General features: G+C 38.4%; 1 protein-coding gene across 1 annotated transcript in view; it reads right to left on the bottom strand.

The window, feature by feature from the left end:
* scarf2 (scavenger receptor class F, member 2) overlaps nucleotides 1-11,047 on the bottom strand; it is a 33,598-nt gene extending 22,551 nt beyond the window's left edge. The window contains exons 1-7 of the mRNA XM_047381094.1: nucleotides 10,381-11,047; nucleotides 5,393-5,451; nucleotides 5,197-5,298; nucleotides 2,227-2,746; nucleotides 1,584-1,802; nucleotides 1,362-1,490; nucleotides 968-1,071 (exon numbers count right to left, since the gene is read on the bottom strand). Of these exons, the coding sequence (XP_047237050.1) occupies nucleotides 968-1,071; nucleotides 1,362-1,490; nucleotides 1,584-1,802; nucleotides 2,227-2,746; nucleotides 5,197-5,298; nucleotides 5,393-5,451; nucleotides 10,381-10,490 (1,243 nt within the window). The 5' untranslated portion in view covers nucleotides 10,491-11,047. The remainder of the gene's footprint in view (nucleotides 1-967; nucleotides 1,072-1,361; nucleotides 1,491-1,583; nucleotides 1,803-2,226; nucleotides 2,747-5,196; nucleotides 5,299-5,392; nucleotides 5,452-10,380) is intronic.
* Between the last annotated feature and the right edge of the window lie 2,264 nt (nucleotides 11,048-13,311).

The raw sequence follows: 13,311 nt of genomic DNA, 5'->3' as shown, positions 1-13,311 counted from the left end.
AGCTCACAGTTTAAGCCCGTGAGGCAGACAACCTGTCTACCTTTAAGAGTTGGCTTAAAATTTACTTTTTGATAACCATTGTAGGTAGACTGGCTAAGGTTATACTGAGCTATCTCTGTGGTTATGCTGCTAAATGCTTAGGCTGCTGGAGGACATAATGACCAGTTTTCCTCACTCTGTTACATTCTCCTGCTACTCCACAATTTAGCATTATTTTCTGTTATTTTATCTTTTATCTTTATGTTCTCTCTCTATTTTTTCTCTTCATAGAAGCTGCATCTAGCTTGCTGTTCTGTTTAGCTGTGATACCTTCCTGGAGGGGGGCATCAGCTGGGCTACTGCTGCCAAAAACGTTCTCCTTTAAAGCTGATATACTTGGCCCTGTCTTTCAGTGTTTAACCCTGACTCTTTCCTCTGAGCTATTGGCTGAGCTTTTATGTGTTCTCTTTCAATCTATAGACCTGAAAATTGGCTCAGAGCTTATCTGCTTAGCTGTGTTTCTCTTCTGGATGAAACAAGTAAAATAGCTCCAACTGCCATTAACCTTTTTACTTTTCTTTAACATAGAAAGTACTCTTGGATCAGTTCTTCTGTGTTCTCCCAAAATGTCTGTAGCATAAATTGTTTCTGACAATGTTTACTCTATGTTATGAAGCAGACTTCATGACATAAGAATATCTCCAATTACATTGTTGCTTTAATGATGTTCTATATGAACCACTCATGTATACACCACCAACTGAGTAAAATTGTCACCAAAAATTATTTTGCACGTGAACAGGAGATAGAACTGCAACATAAAACATTATTTTTTCAAAACATCTTCGTTATTGTGGATACAACTTGGAATTAAAGACTTGGATTGGTGTCATTGACAAAAAAATCTTGACTACGACATCCCTGATTTTAGCAATAAACTAATAAAAATGCTTTAAAAAACAAAAATAACAAAAAAAGCGTTCCTTACGGAGAAAGCAGGCTCCAGACACAGGATCACAGTTCTTGTCATGGCAAGAGCAGGACTGGTTACAGTTAACTCCATATTGGCCAGCCTGGCAGGTCTTATTGCAGCTTGAGTGAAGAGGAGAGACAAAGCAAAGCTTTAAATGTGTAAAAATGAAAGAAAGACAGAAGAAAGATGAGCAGTTCCATGTTTTCTATTATAAGTTTGTATGATTCAGCTTCTCTACCCTTAGAGGTTTTTCAAACAGTAAAAACGTTTCTTTAAATGTAAACTAAACTCTTCCTTTTCCACGTTTTACAGCTGTGTCGCAAAAGTAAAATGAAAGTGAACAAATCTTTTCCCTGTAAAGCTGCTGAGGGCATAAACATGTTTTTTTTCATACTTTTTTAAAACCTACTAGGTGCCATAAAAGCCTGGGTCACAAAGGCACTCTCCAGTGACAACATGACAGATGCCATTAAAACAATGGCTACAGTTGTTCTCGCAGTTCTCGCCATATGTGCCGTTGGGGCAGCGCACCTCACACCTATCACATATAGGAAAAATGTCACAATGACTGTTATTTCCAAAGAGTTTCAGAGAGTTAATCTGAAATTAAATTTTGCAAGGTTGGTCTTACCTGTCCCCGATCCAGCCAGGGTTACAGTGAGAACACTTGCCATGAATGGGGTCACAGTGATGACCATCTTTACAGACAGGGCACACTTCCTGGCAGTTTTCCCCAAAGAAGCCCTTGGAGCAGAGCTGATCACACCGTGTTCCATTCCAGCCTCTGTCGCAGGTGTTGCACTGGCCCTCTGTCACCTTACAGGGCTGCTGGCCTTTGCAGTGTCCACACCTGACAGCATTCAAGGGAAACAGATTCAGAATTATTACTTATCTAATCCAAATATCATTCTCGTCTACATGAAATATTTTAACAACCAAAACACTTCTATTTTTTTTTTTTTAGATGCACAGAGCAATAGTTGAATCTCTAATAAATTTGATTAACATAAACAACACCGAAGTTTGTTACTTATAAGATACATTCGGCAAATGGAAAGCGTTTTATTTGAATTGCTTTTGTATGTTTTGCAATTACTACTGGAACCAGCTTTCACATCTTCCATTATTGTCCTCCATCATGGATTAATACAAATCACATTTCATACTATAAAAACTAAACTACACAATTACATGGATCAGAAATAGAACATCTGTAAACTGTTTCTTGTGTTTTAAAATGGTACATTTACTCTCTGACAGGCTTTTTCCCCCACCTGTTTCTGCAATTTTGGCCATAAAATCCAGCAGGGCAAGGTTCCCTGCAAAACTTCCCACGGTATCCTGGAGTGCAGGTGCATGAGCCATCCACCTTGTTGCACTTGCCATGGATGCATTGACATAATCGATCACATCGCGGACCCCACATCCTGTCCTTGCACTGGCAGCGTGCTGTGTACTGCTCGCACGGCGAGCCATTACAGTTGCACTGGGTCGCACAGTTTCTCCCCATCCAGCCAGGATTGCACAAACATCGCCCCGTACTCACATCGCAGATAGAATTTATGCTGCAATAGCAGTTGTTGTGGCAGAGTGGACCCCACACCCCAGGGTGACATGTACATTTTCCTGTGTCTTGGTCACAATTGCCCTTTTGGCACTGACAAGCATTCTCGCAGTTGTGTCCCCAACGATTGTGGTTGCAGGTGCACTTGCCGGTCAAGTCATCACACTGGCCATTAGGATAACAATTGCATCTTCCCTTGCAATCTGGGCCCCAGAACTGGGCAGGGCACTCTGTTAAAACAAAGTGTAAACAGGAAATGTGAAAACTGTTATGACACAGAGTCATTGACTTTGTAAGGATGTTAAGCAATTGGAGTTACATCGTAATACAATCACATTAAAACGAGTAATGCTAACACACAGATGTTTAAAAGCTTAGATTATAGTAATCATGTTTAATGAACATACATCTTTGTGATTACTTTTTCTAATGAAGGCACGTAAAACAAAAGCATCAAACCTCTCCCACAGCATCTTGTTGACCAGTTTACAGTAGTGCAAACATTTTTTACCAACTCTGCTCAAGGATTCCACCCAAATAATTTCAAACACCATGTTAAAGATGTCACAAATGCATTTTATTATCTAAGGAACATTACCAGAATGTGACAATTTCTCTCACAGTACAATGCTGAGTCTAGTTCAGTGCTTTCTGGTAGTCCAAAAAAAACCCAGTTCCAACAATGCTAACAGGGATCAGAAACCGAGCTTACGTCACACCAACTTTAAAGTCTCTGCATTGGCTTCAGAATTAAAGGTGCTCTAACTGGTATTTTAAACTCTTAACAGTCTTAGTCTACCCTATTTATCAGATTTTCTTCTTGTCCCACAGGCCCTTCAGATCTTCTGGAAAGGCTTTTGGTACCAAAAGGGACCACTGAAACACACAGTGAGGGGTATTTTTTCTGCTATTATGGCCCTCAGCTGTTGGCACATCATTCTTGAAGACTACAGGGTAAGTTTTTAGCTATTAAGTATCTCTCATGGTATGTACTTTTATTTCAGTATTAGTTCTTAACAGTTTTTGCAACTTGTAGATTGTTTACTTACAGTTTATTATTTTATTCTATTTAGGGCTTTAATAAATGTGTGTATATATATATATATATAAATAGTCAGTCAGTCAGTCATTTTCTACTGCTTATTCCATAGTGGGTCACGGGGAGCTGGTGCCTATCTCCAGCAGTCAATGGGCGGGAGGCGGGGTACACCCTGGACAGGTCGCCAGTCCATCGCAGGGCAACACACAAACAACCATGCACACACTCATTCATACACCTAAGGGAAATTTAGAGTGACCAATTAACCTAACAGGCAAGTCTTTGGACTGTGGGAGGAAGCTGGAGTACCCGGTGAGAACCCACGCATGCATGGGGAGAACATGCAAGCTCCATGCAGAAAGACCCCAGGCCGGGAATTGAACCCAGGACCTTCTTGCTGCATATATATATATATATATATATATATATATATATATATATATATATATATATATATATATATATATATATATATATATATATATATATATATATATATATATATATATATATATATATATATATACATATATATATATATGCAAATGTACACACTATGTTGCCACTCAAAGTAATTTCCATCCATCCATTGATTCATTGTCTGGTAACAGGTCAATGAGTAAAACCCATACATCCCTCTCCCCAACAACACTCTGCAACTCATTCTGGGGTAATCCAATACATTCCCAGACCAGAAAGGGAAATACAGTACTGCATATCCAGTGAATGGTGGCTCCAGCCAGTGGTTCCCTCCCTGGCCAAGGTCGGAAGGTAGACAGACTGTTAAATCAACAGCTTCACTTTTTTCCTTTTAAGCTTTCCTTAACAATACAGACTAGGCAGCAGGAACATTACTGGTGATAAGGCCCCAATCCATCCAATAAGCAAGAAAACGCGACAATGATGCACTGAAGATTTTTTATGCAGTATGAAGAAGTGACATTGTATTTTATTCTGTGAGATCAGATTAGATATTTAGTGAGTCTTATTCTGATTACACTTTTGTCTCATGTATTAACATGCAGACTATTATCTGAGGGTTTAGTCATGTGTTACTTTATAGTGAAGGAGCAGCAGAAATAGTACAGCATTCTGGGCAAAACAGATGCTTATTTGAGAACTAATACTAAATTTATATGGTGTAAATTATGTGTGTTTGCTGAAGTCCATTTATCAAAATCAACAACAACAAATACATGCTATAGGTATAAATAAAAAATAAATTTTTAAGAACAAAATGACTAAATAGAGCCCTTCAGATTATGTTATTTATCTTTTTTGTGTGTAAATAACATTCAAACATTTCATATTTTTACCAGGTTATCATACTAGGATAACCCATGCCTTCTGGCAACCTCTCTCTATAGCATTTTGCAATCAAACCAGAACACTGTGATTATTTAAATGAATAATAATTATAAATTATAAAAAGTTTCTGAGCAGCATATATGTCAGAGCATAATTTCATGCTGTTGCTCTCAATAACCAATATTACTATTTTCAATAATTTGGACTTGCAATGGCAACAAACTGCTAAAGGGCTTTTCTTGTGAATAGTAGTTCATAAGCTTTTAATCATCCCAAACAAAACAGAAAACACAGACAGGCTCTACCTGGAAAGGTGAAAAAATAAGCCCTTACTTGTATCACAACTGGCTCCAAAGTATCCATGTCGGCAGCGACATTCATTTGGCCTGACACACACCTCGTTTTCCTTACAGGTGAAGTTGCCTTCACAGAGGGCTGAAGTAAAAAGGAATAGGCTAGATTATTACAGTAGCTCACACAATGAGCCGTTTGACATGTTTTGATTAATCCAAGACCTATTCCAACATACGTGTAAGGCATTCATCTCCTAGCTGCCCCCATCCACTGCAGCAAACCAATCTTGATGATCTGGAAAAAAAAAAAAACTAAAAACTATGAGACATGGAACGAGAGGACAAAGATAAAGTACTGCACTGAAATGAAGTACAACAAACACAAATCAAAGAGGCAGCATCCACACACAGCTCACATTTCTTTGACCTCTCAGTTCCTACAGTTCTTTGCTTCTGCCAAAGTGCGCAAAGACACAGATGTGTGGAACATTTGTTGTAAAATTACCCCAATATGTTTAATTCCAGTCCTAACAAGATAAATGCACTCCAATGTCTCTAACATCTGAATCTGTACTGTTTATCCTGTTTTCTGACTCTTGCTGGTCTGTGGGGAAGGAGCATGAATATTCAAAGGAAACATTTTGCAGACAGTTTTAGACTTGACAGGAAAGGTCGGATGTGTCTCCTCTTCCTCCCTTGCTTGCGACCTCGTTGGGCCCCTGCAACACGTCAGCTTCCTCTAATGCTTTGAAGATGGGGGTGCCTCTTACTCAGAATGAAGGGAGCAGGGCTGTGCTTTATCCTGCCCAAAGAGGCACGTGCCTAAGGTCATAGCTCTGTCTTCTGTAGCACTTGTCATAAGAGTAAGATAACACTACATACTGACATTATTTCAACATTTCCATTCACTGCAGACATAGCATAAATTCAACAAGGTGTAGGAAACATTCATCAGAGATTTATGTGAATGAAAGAAATAATGAATGAATGAATAATTTATTTCAGACATTCCACCAAAATGACCAAAATATCAAAATTAACACATACAGACATATTTATCAGTGTAAATACAAACAGTATGTTACATATTAACATCTGAATGCAACATAAATACAAATTAACTAAAATTATAAACAAAAATTACCAATAATGTACCATAATATACAACTGTAAGAATATATATCCATATATATACATAAATAAACCATCTTATTTGGTTGTTATCTCTAAGAAGAAGTAAAGCTTATTTTATCGTCCCACTTATTCATTCTTTCATTGACATGCTTAGGAAAGCAGTCTGAGATAATTTGAGCTCCAAGGTATGCTGCATTATCCTGCTGGAAGCAGCCTTTGGAAGATAGATAACTTGTACACATAAAGGGATTTGCACAGTCAGCAACAATTCTGAGGATGGCTGTTATATTCAAACACTGCCCAGCTAGTACTAAGGAGCCAAGAAAATATCCCTACTATCATTGCACCACCTCCACCAGCCAGAACCATTAATACAAGATGGGGTAGATCCATAGATTTCTTAGCTGACACTGAGTGGAACCCAGTGTGATCTTCTGTTGCTGTGGCCTATTTGCTTCAAGGTTCAATATGTTGTGCATTCAGAGATGCCTTTCTGCAGTTAAGCTACCGTTGCTTTGTATCATCTCGAATCAGCCTGCTTGTTCTGCTCGTATCCCTGACATCAACAAGGCATGTTGGTCCACACAACTGCAACTCACTGGATATTTTGTACTTTTCAGCCCATTTGTTTTAGGAAATGTGTGCGAAAATTGCAGCAGATCAACAACTTCTAAAATACTATGGCCAGTCTGTGTGGCCCTAGCAACCATGCCAGTCTTAAAGTCACTTTCTTCCCCATTCTGATGCTCAGTTTGAAATTCAGCAAGTGACTTTCATCATGTCTAAAAGCCTAAAGGAATTTAGTTGCTGCAGTTTGTTTGACTTATTTAATATTTGTGTTGACAAGCAATTGAACAGGTATGCCTAATAAAGAGGCAAGTGAGTTTATTTTACTAATGTATGTGAATATTAACTATTTTTGAAACTGCTTTAAGCCAATGAACTTCACCTATAAGCTCTGGAAGTACCTAGAATAAGATTTTCTTCCTCTAGCAGTTAATCTGTTGTTTGATGGATTTCTGCACATGGGCCTGTTCATCACCACAAAGCTCAGTTTTTGTTCTGATTCAGAAACATGTTGAATCTCACATCTTCTTACAGGGGTTGGACAATGAAACTGAAACACCTGGTTTTAGACCACAATAATTTATTAGTATGGTGTAGGGCCTCCTTTTGTGGCCAATACAGTGTCAATTCGTCTTGGGAATGACATATACAAGTCCTGCACAGTGGTCAGAGGGATTTTAAGCCATTCTTCTTGCAGGATAGTGGCCAGGTCACTACATGATACTGGTGGAGGAAAACGTTTCCTGACTCGCTCCTCCAAAACACCCCAAAGTGGCTCAATAATATTTAGATCTGGTGACTGTGCAGGCCATGGGAGATGTTCAACTTCACTTTCATGTTCATCAAACCAATCTTGCTGTGTGTACTGGTGCATTGTCATCCTGATACACGGCACCGCCTTCAGGATACAATGTTTGAACCATTGGATGCACATGGTCCTCAAGAATGGTTCGGTAGTCCTTGGCAGTGACGCGCCCATCTAGCACAAGTATTGGGCCAAGGGAATGCAATGATATGGCAGCCCAAACCATCACTGATCCACGCCCATGCATCACTCTGGGCATGCAACAGTCTGGGTTTTACGCTTCTTTGGGGCTTCTCCACACCGTAACTCTCCCAGATGTGGGGAAAACAGTAAAGGTGGACTCATCAGAGAACAATACATGTTTCACATTGTCCACAGCCCAAGATTTGCGCTCCTTGCACCATTGAAACCGACGTTTGGCATTGGCATTAGTGACCAAAGGTTTGGCTATAGCAGCCCGGCCGTGTATATTGACCCTGTGGAGCTCCCGACGGACAGTTCTGGTAGAAACAGGAGAGTTGAGGTGCACATTTAATTCTGCCGTGATTTGGGCAGCCGTGGTTTTATGTTTTTTGGATACAATCCGGGTTAGCACCAGAACATCCCTTTCAGACAGCTTCCTCTTGCGTCCACAGTTAATCCTGTTGGATATGGTTCGTCCTTCTTGGTGGTATGCTGACATTACCCTGGATACCGTGGCTCTTGATACATCACAAACACTTGCTGTCTTGGTCACAGATGCGCCAGCAAGACGTGCACCAACAATTTGTCCTCTTTTGAACTCTGGTATGTCACCCATAATGTTGTGTGAATTTCAATATTTTGAGCAAAACTGTGCTCTTACCCTGCTAATTGAACCTTCACACTCTGTTCTTACTGGTGCAATGTGCAATCAATGAAGACTGGCTACCAGGCTGGTCCAATTTAGCCATGAAACCTCCCACACTAAAATGACAGGTGTTTCAGGGTCATTGTCCAACCCCTGTAGTTCTGAAGCATTTCAAGCAACATCTAGGCTAGAAAACAATGGGTTTTGGCCATGTTAGGCTACTTTTGCAATTCCAGCTAAATTCAGCAACTGATTTTGTAATGTAAGAACATGCTGGAAATGCTTACACGTGGAGATAACTCTTCATCACTTTCTCTAAAAAACATGATTCAGTGGAGAAGTAATAAAACTATTTTAGACCTAACCAAAACCGAAGTGCATGGTACCATACCCCTACTCCTTGCTCCAGTCTTGTTTAGAGATCATTTTTATGCACAAATTGAAGAGAGAACATAGCAAGTTATATTGAGATGCAACTTTATCAATTTACTTATTAAAATTACAATGGTTTCATTTTTGGTCCTTAATAGTGCCACACATGATACCACAATCACATATTTATGTCAGAAATGAGGAGATACACTGAGATACACATTGTGTGACTGAAAATAGCATGTTCTTACATTTCAAATCAGCTGATCTTTAGTATATATGTGGCTAAAAACATGATGCTTATCCTTAGAAGAATTAAGCCCTTTTTTTCAGGGCTTAAGTTCCAAGTTCCATCATAAATAGCAACACACCTAAATGATGAATTAACTCCTGAAATTATGTTATCTGTTCATTTGGCCATCCACCCATTGAAAAACATTTTGGGTCCCCCTGGCCAGAAGGGTGAAACTCTGAGCAGTGCATGATATTTTATTAAAATTTAATGTAACCACAACTTTAACTTATGGAGGAGCAGCTCCTTATTACTTCCATTCTGAGGGCTATGGAACTTGCAGTGCGAAGCTTTTCATATTATTGTCAGGTTATTTTCAGTGTGCTTACAGTAAGCTATTTTTACTGCACACTAAAAATGCCCTATATCCACGCAACAATCAAAAAAAGAGGTCATTCTGAGACAGAACAAATACAAACTTAAACACAAAAAATTTCAACATGACATTGTTTGGAGAGAAAAACTAGAAAAAAATATCTTTAGCTGTTTCTGACCAACATTTGGTTTTAGAATTCATCGACATCACTTCAACTTGTTTGGACGCTGGAGTCAGTAATTTTGGACTTGGATGCTTTCCTTTTAGACAAGAAGCCAGATATGCAAGAGGATAGCCAAGGATCTTCAAGAAATTGAGCTCGGCAGGCCAAACCATTAACATTGAACTTTTTTAAACGCTCCCCTGGTTCCTAAATGGTAAAACGTAACTTTTAAAACTAAAATGTGTTATAAAAGGGTGCCACGAATGCCATCCGGCTCGATTAGAGCGCCACCTATGATAAAAACACTTCTCCAGATGTAGGCACATCTGCACAGCTGCCTTCTTTAATGCACTCCTCCTGCTGTTGCTGCTACAGTGGCCGGAAAGCGCGTTAAACATCTAAAGAAATAGGTCAACGTTGATATCTTTAAAATGATGTTCATAATTACATTACAATATAAAGCATTTAAACGTTTCACGGCTTTACAGTGGTGAAGACCGTTATTGCACGAGTAAAACACTTAGACTAAGTTATACAATGTTTTGGATGTCACCTGTACAGTTTAAAAAGTAAATGTTTCGTCCACCAAAATAAGAAAACCCATCTTCATTAATGAGTTTACGTAACCTTGTTCATCTATGTCTGAATTATTTAAAGCAGACCCGCAGAAGCAGAACTTGCACACAAACTAAAAACCGTTTAAATAAACCATAAAGGCGGTCTTGTCCCCCAGTATGAATTCTTACCCGGGTGTTTTGCACACATTCCTGCCTTTAGCGTTGAGGTCTTGGCTGAAAACGGAGAAAACGAAAAGACAAAGCAGCGCAGCGGCAGTAAAACAGTTCTTCACTTCCATTGTAAGAGCAGCAGCATCCTAATGTAGACGCTACTCTTGCTCCACATTTCCTTTTCTCCAATGTTTTTTTTTTTTTTTTAATGGCGATGTTTCACTCTTTCTTTTTTCACTTCTATTTCTTTCATAATCCAGATGTGGTCACGAGGTATACTTTATGAAAAAGCCTTTAAATCCTCGGTCGTTAGGTGTCCCATACAGCATCGAACCCGCCGAGAAACTCAGCAATCCCAAGAATAGTTTAAATAGTATAGAAGAAAATACACAAAGTCCAAACTTTCAAATCAGTTGGTTCTGTTGATCTCACTTCTGTGCGCAGTTTATTCCAAAATGGTTCTGCAAAACGCCATAACGTACTCCAGACTCATGAAGCAAAAGACATTCCCTATGAGGAAAAATTCCCCTGAACTCGTCTGGAAGAGCGCTTAGATTGTTGTTAAACTTAAATAAAAAAATAAAAATAAAATCTAAGTCCAAAAGATGGTTTCGACTTTACCCTCCTGGGGAGAAGCACCCAATCCTAGGTCCTTCTCTTGCGCTCTCAGGAGTGGCAGAAGGGAAATTCCTGATTTGTTACTCTATCTTTGGCTTTGTGCGCCATGCCTCCGCCACCAAAATTTACATAGGCCTGAGTGCAACAGAGGCGCAACGTGGTCTGTTTTAGTGGCCCAAGTTAAAATAAATACACAAATAAATAAGTCCTTTAAAAAAAGAATATCATAATACAATAACTGACTTTAAAGAAACTCTACATTGCTATTGTTATAAATGTGTTATAAACGTTTCACATATGCCTTTTAGGTACTACCTTAGATTCAATAAAGTCTTAACAGACTTAAGTAACAAATAAACCATACAGCAGATGACCAGTGAAAAAGTATAAAAACTATTCCCAGCATAGGAAACTGTGCCTTTGTGTGGACCTGAAAGAGACAAAGGTGTTACAAGTGGTACAATAGCTCCCCCCTCAGGAACCAAATGATTTTGGAAGATGGCACCTTCAGTAACTAGCTGTGAATGAATGTTAGGCTTCTGATTCCAACACAGTTACAGTGTCTTGTAGAAGTACATTTCTACATTTTATCACATTACATTTAGAAGTTACAATACATTTTATTAGCAGTTTATTTGATGAAACTCAGTACATAATTGTGAAGTGAAAGGAAAATGACATGGCTTTACATTTTTTAGTTTTAGAAATGAAAATCTGAAAAGTGTGGCATATATTTGGTTTTAGAGCCCTGACTCATTACTTTGCAGAACCATCTTTTGCTGCAATTACAGCTTTAAGGCTTTTGGGGTTGTGGCTTTACCAGTTTTGCACATCTAGAGACTCAAATTATTCATCAGTCTTTTTTGCTAAATAGATCAAATACAGTCAGATTGGATGGAGAGTATCTCTGAACAGTGATTTTCAGTATTGCTGCATATTCTTAAATGGATTTATGTCTGGGCTATTCTAATACTTTATTATACTTTAAAACATACCATTGTAGCTCTGGTTGTAGTGTTAGGGTTATTGTCTTGCTGGGAGGTGAACCTGCTCCCCTGCACACATTGGTTTCCTTTTAGCATCACCCTGTATTTTGCTCAATCCATCTTCTCATCAATCCGCAACTTCTCTGTCCCTCCTAAACAAATGCATGTCCATAACATGATTCTCCCACCACCACACAATGGCTATGGTGTGTTCAGGGTAATCTGCTGTGTAATCTTTATGTTTTGTATGCAGAAAAAAAGTCTGGTTTTGATCTCATTGGAACAGATCACATTCTTCCATGTTTTCTGTGTTCCCTACATGGCTTGTGCCAAACTGTGAACAGCACTATTTAAGTTTGTCTTTCTACAATATCCTCTTTTTGCCACTGTTCAACATGGCCAATAGTTGTCCTATCAGCACTTCAGCTGCAGATCGTTGCAGTTCCTCAAGTGCTTCCACACTCTTGGCTGTTTCTTGGATTAACGCTTTGGGTGGGCAGCTATGTATTGGTAGATTTGAAGTTGTGCCTTATCCTTTCCATTTTCAGATGATGGGCTGAAGAGTGCTCTGTGAAGTTTTCAAAGCTTGGGATATTGTTTTATAACAAAACATTGCTTTAAACATTTCCACAACGTTATTTCTGACCTGTCTGATTGATCTTAATGATGCTATTTATTTGCCAATGTTCTCTAATAAACTTTTTGAGTACTTCACAGAAGAGATGGGTTTAAACTGAGATAAACTGCACATAGGTGGACTCTATTTACTAACTAGGGTGTCTTCTGAATGCAGTTGTTTGCACCAGATTTTGTTTGGGGTAAAGATGTTTAATACAAATGCATAGCAAATGTTTTTATTCACACTAAACTTAGAAAACCTTGTGTGATTATTCTTATGCACTATTTTTGTTTGCCTTCCACATAAAAACCCAATTGAAGTTTGATGTGTTGATGTGACAAAATGTAAAACTTCTCTTTTATAACGTTTTAATATGAATGAAAAGTTAATTTATTGCAACACTATTCATAAAGTGAAAGACATTATATAGATCAGTTACACGTGGACTGATGTTTTCAAGCCTTTACTTCTGTTATGATATTCCACTTACAGCAAATGAATACACAGCATTTAAGTTTAGGATATTATCAATAAAAACATTTTAATACAGAAATGTGGGCATAATAAGAAGTGTGTTTCAAACCTGCTCAAACGTTACTTTCAAAATCTACCGTACTTATATTATACTTTTTATTTTATTATACCATATTGTATAAAGAATTACCATTTTCTATATAGTTTTATATATATAAATATATATATATATATATATACAGGGGTTGGACA

Source organism: Girardinichthys multiradiatus, chromosome 12, assembly GCF_021462225.1.
Source record: "Girardinichthys multiradiatus isolate DD_20200921_A chromosome 12, DD_fGirMul_XY1, whole genome shotgun sequence".
In the NCBI taxonomy this organism is placed as follows: Eukaryota; Metazoa; Chordata; class Actinopteri; order Cyprinodontiformes; family Goodeidae; genus Girardinichthys; species Girardinichthys multiradiatus.
This window is presented reverse-complemented; position numbering and strand designations above follow the sequence as displayed.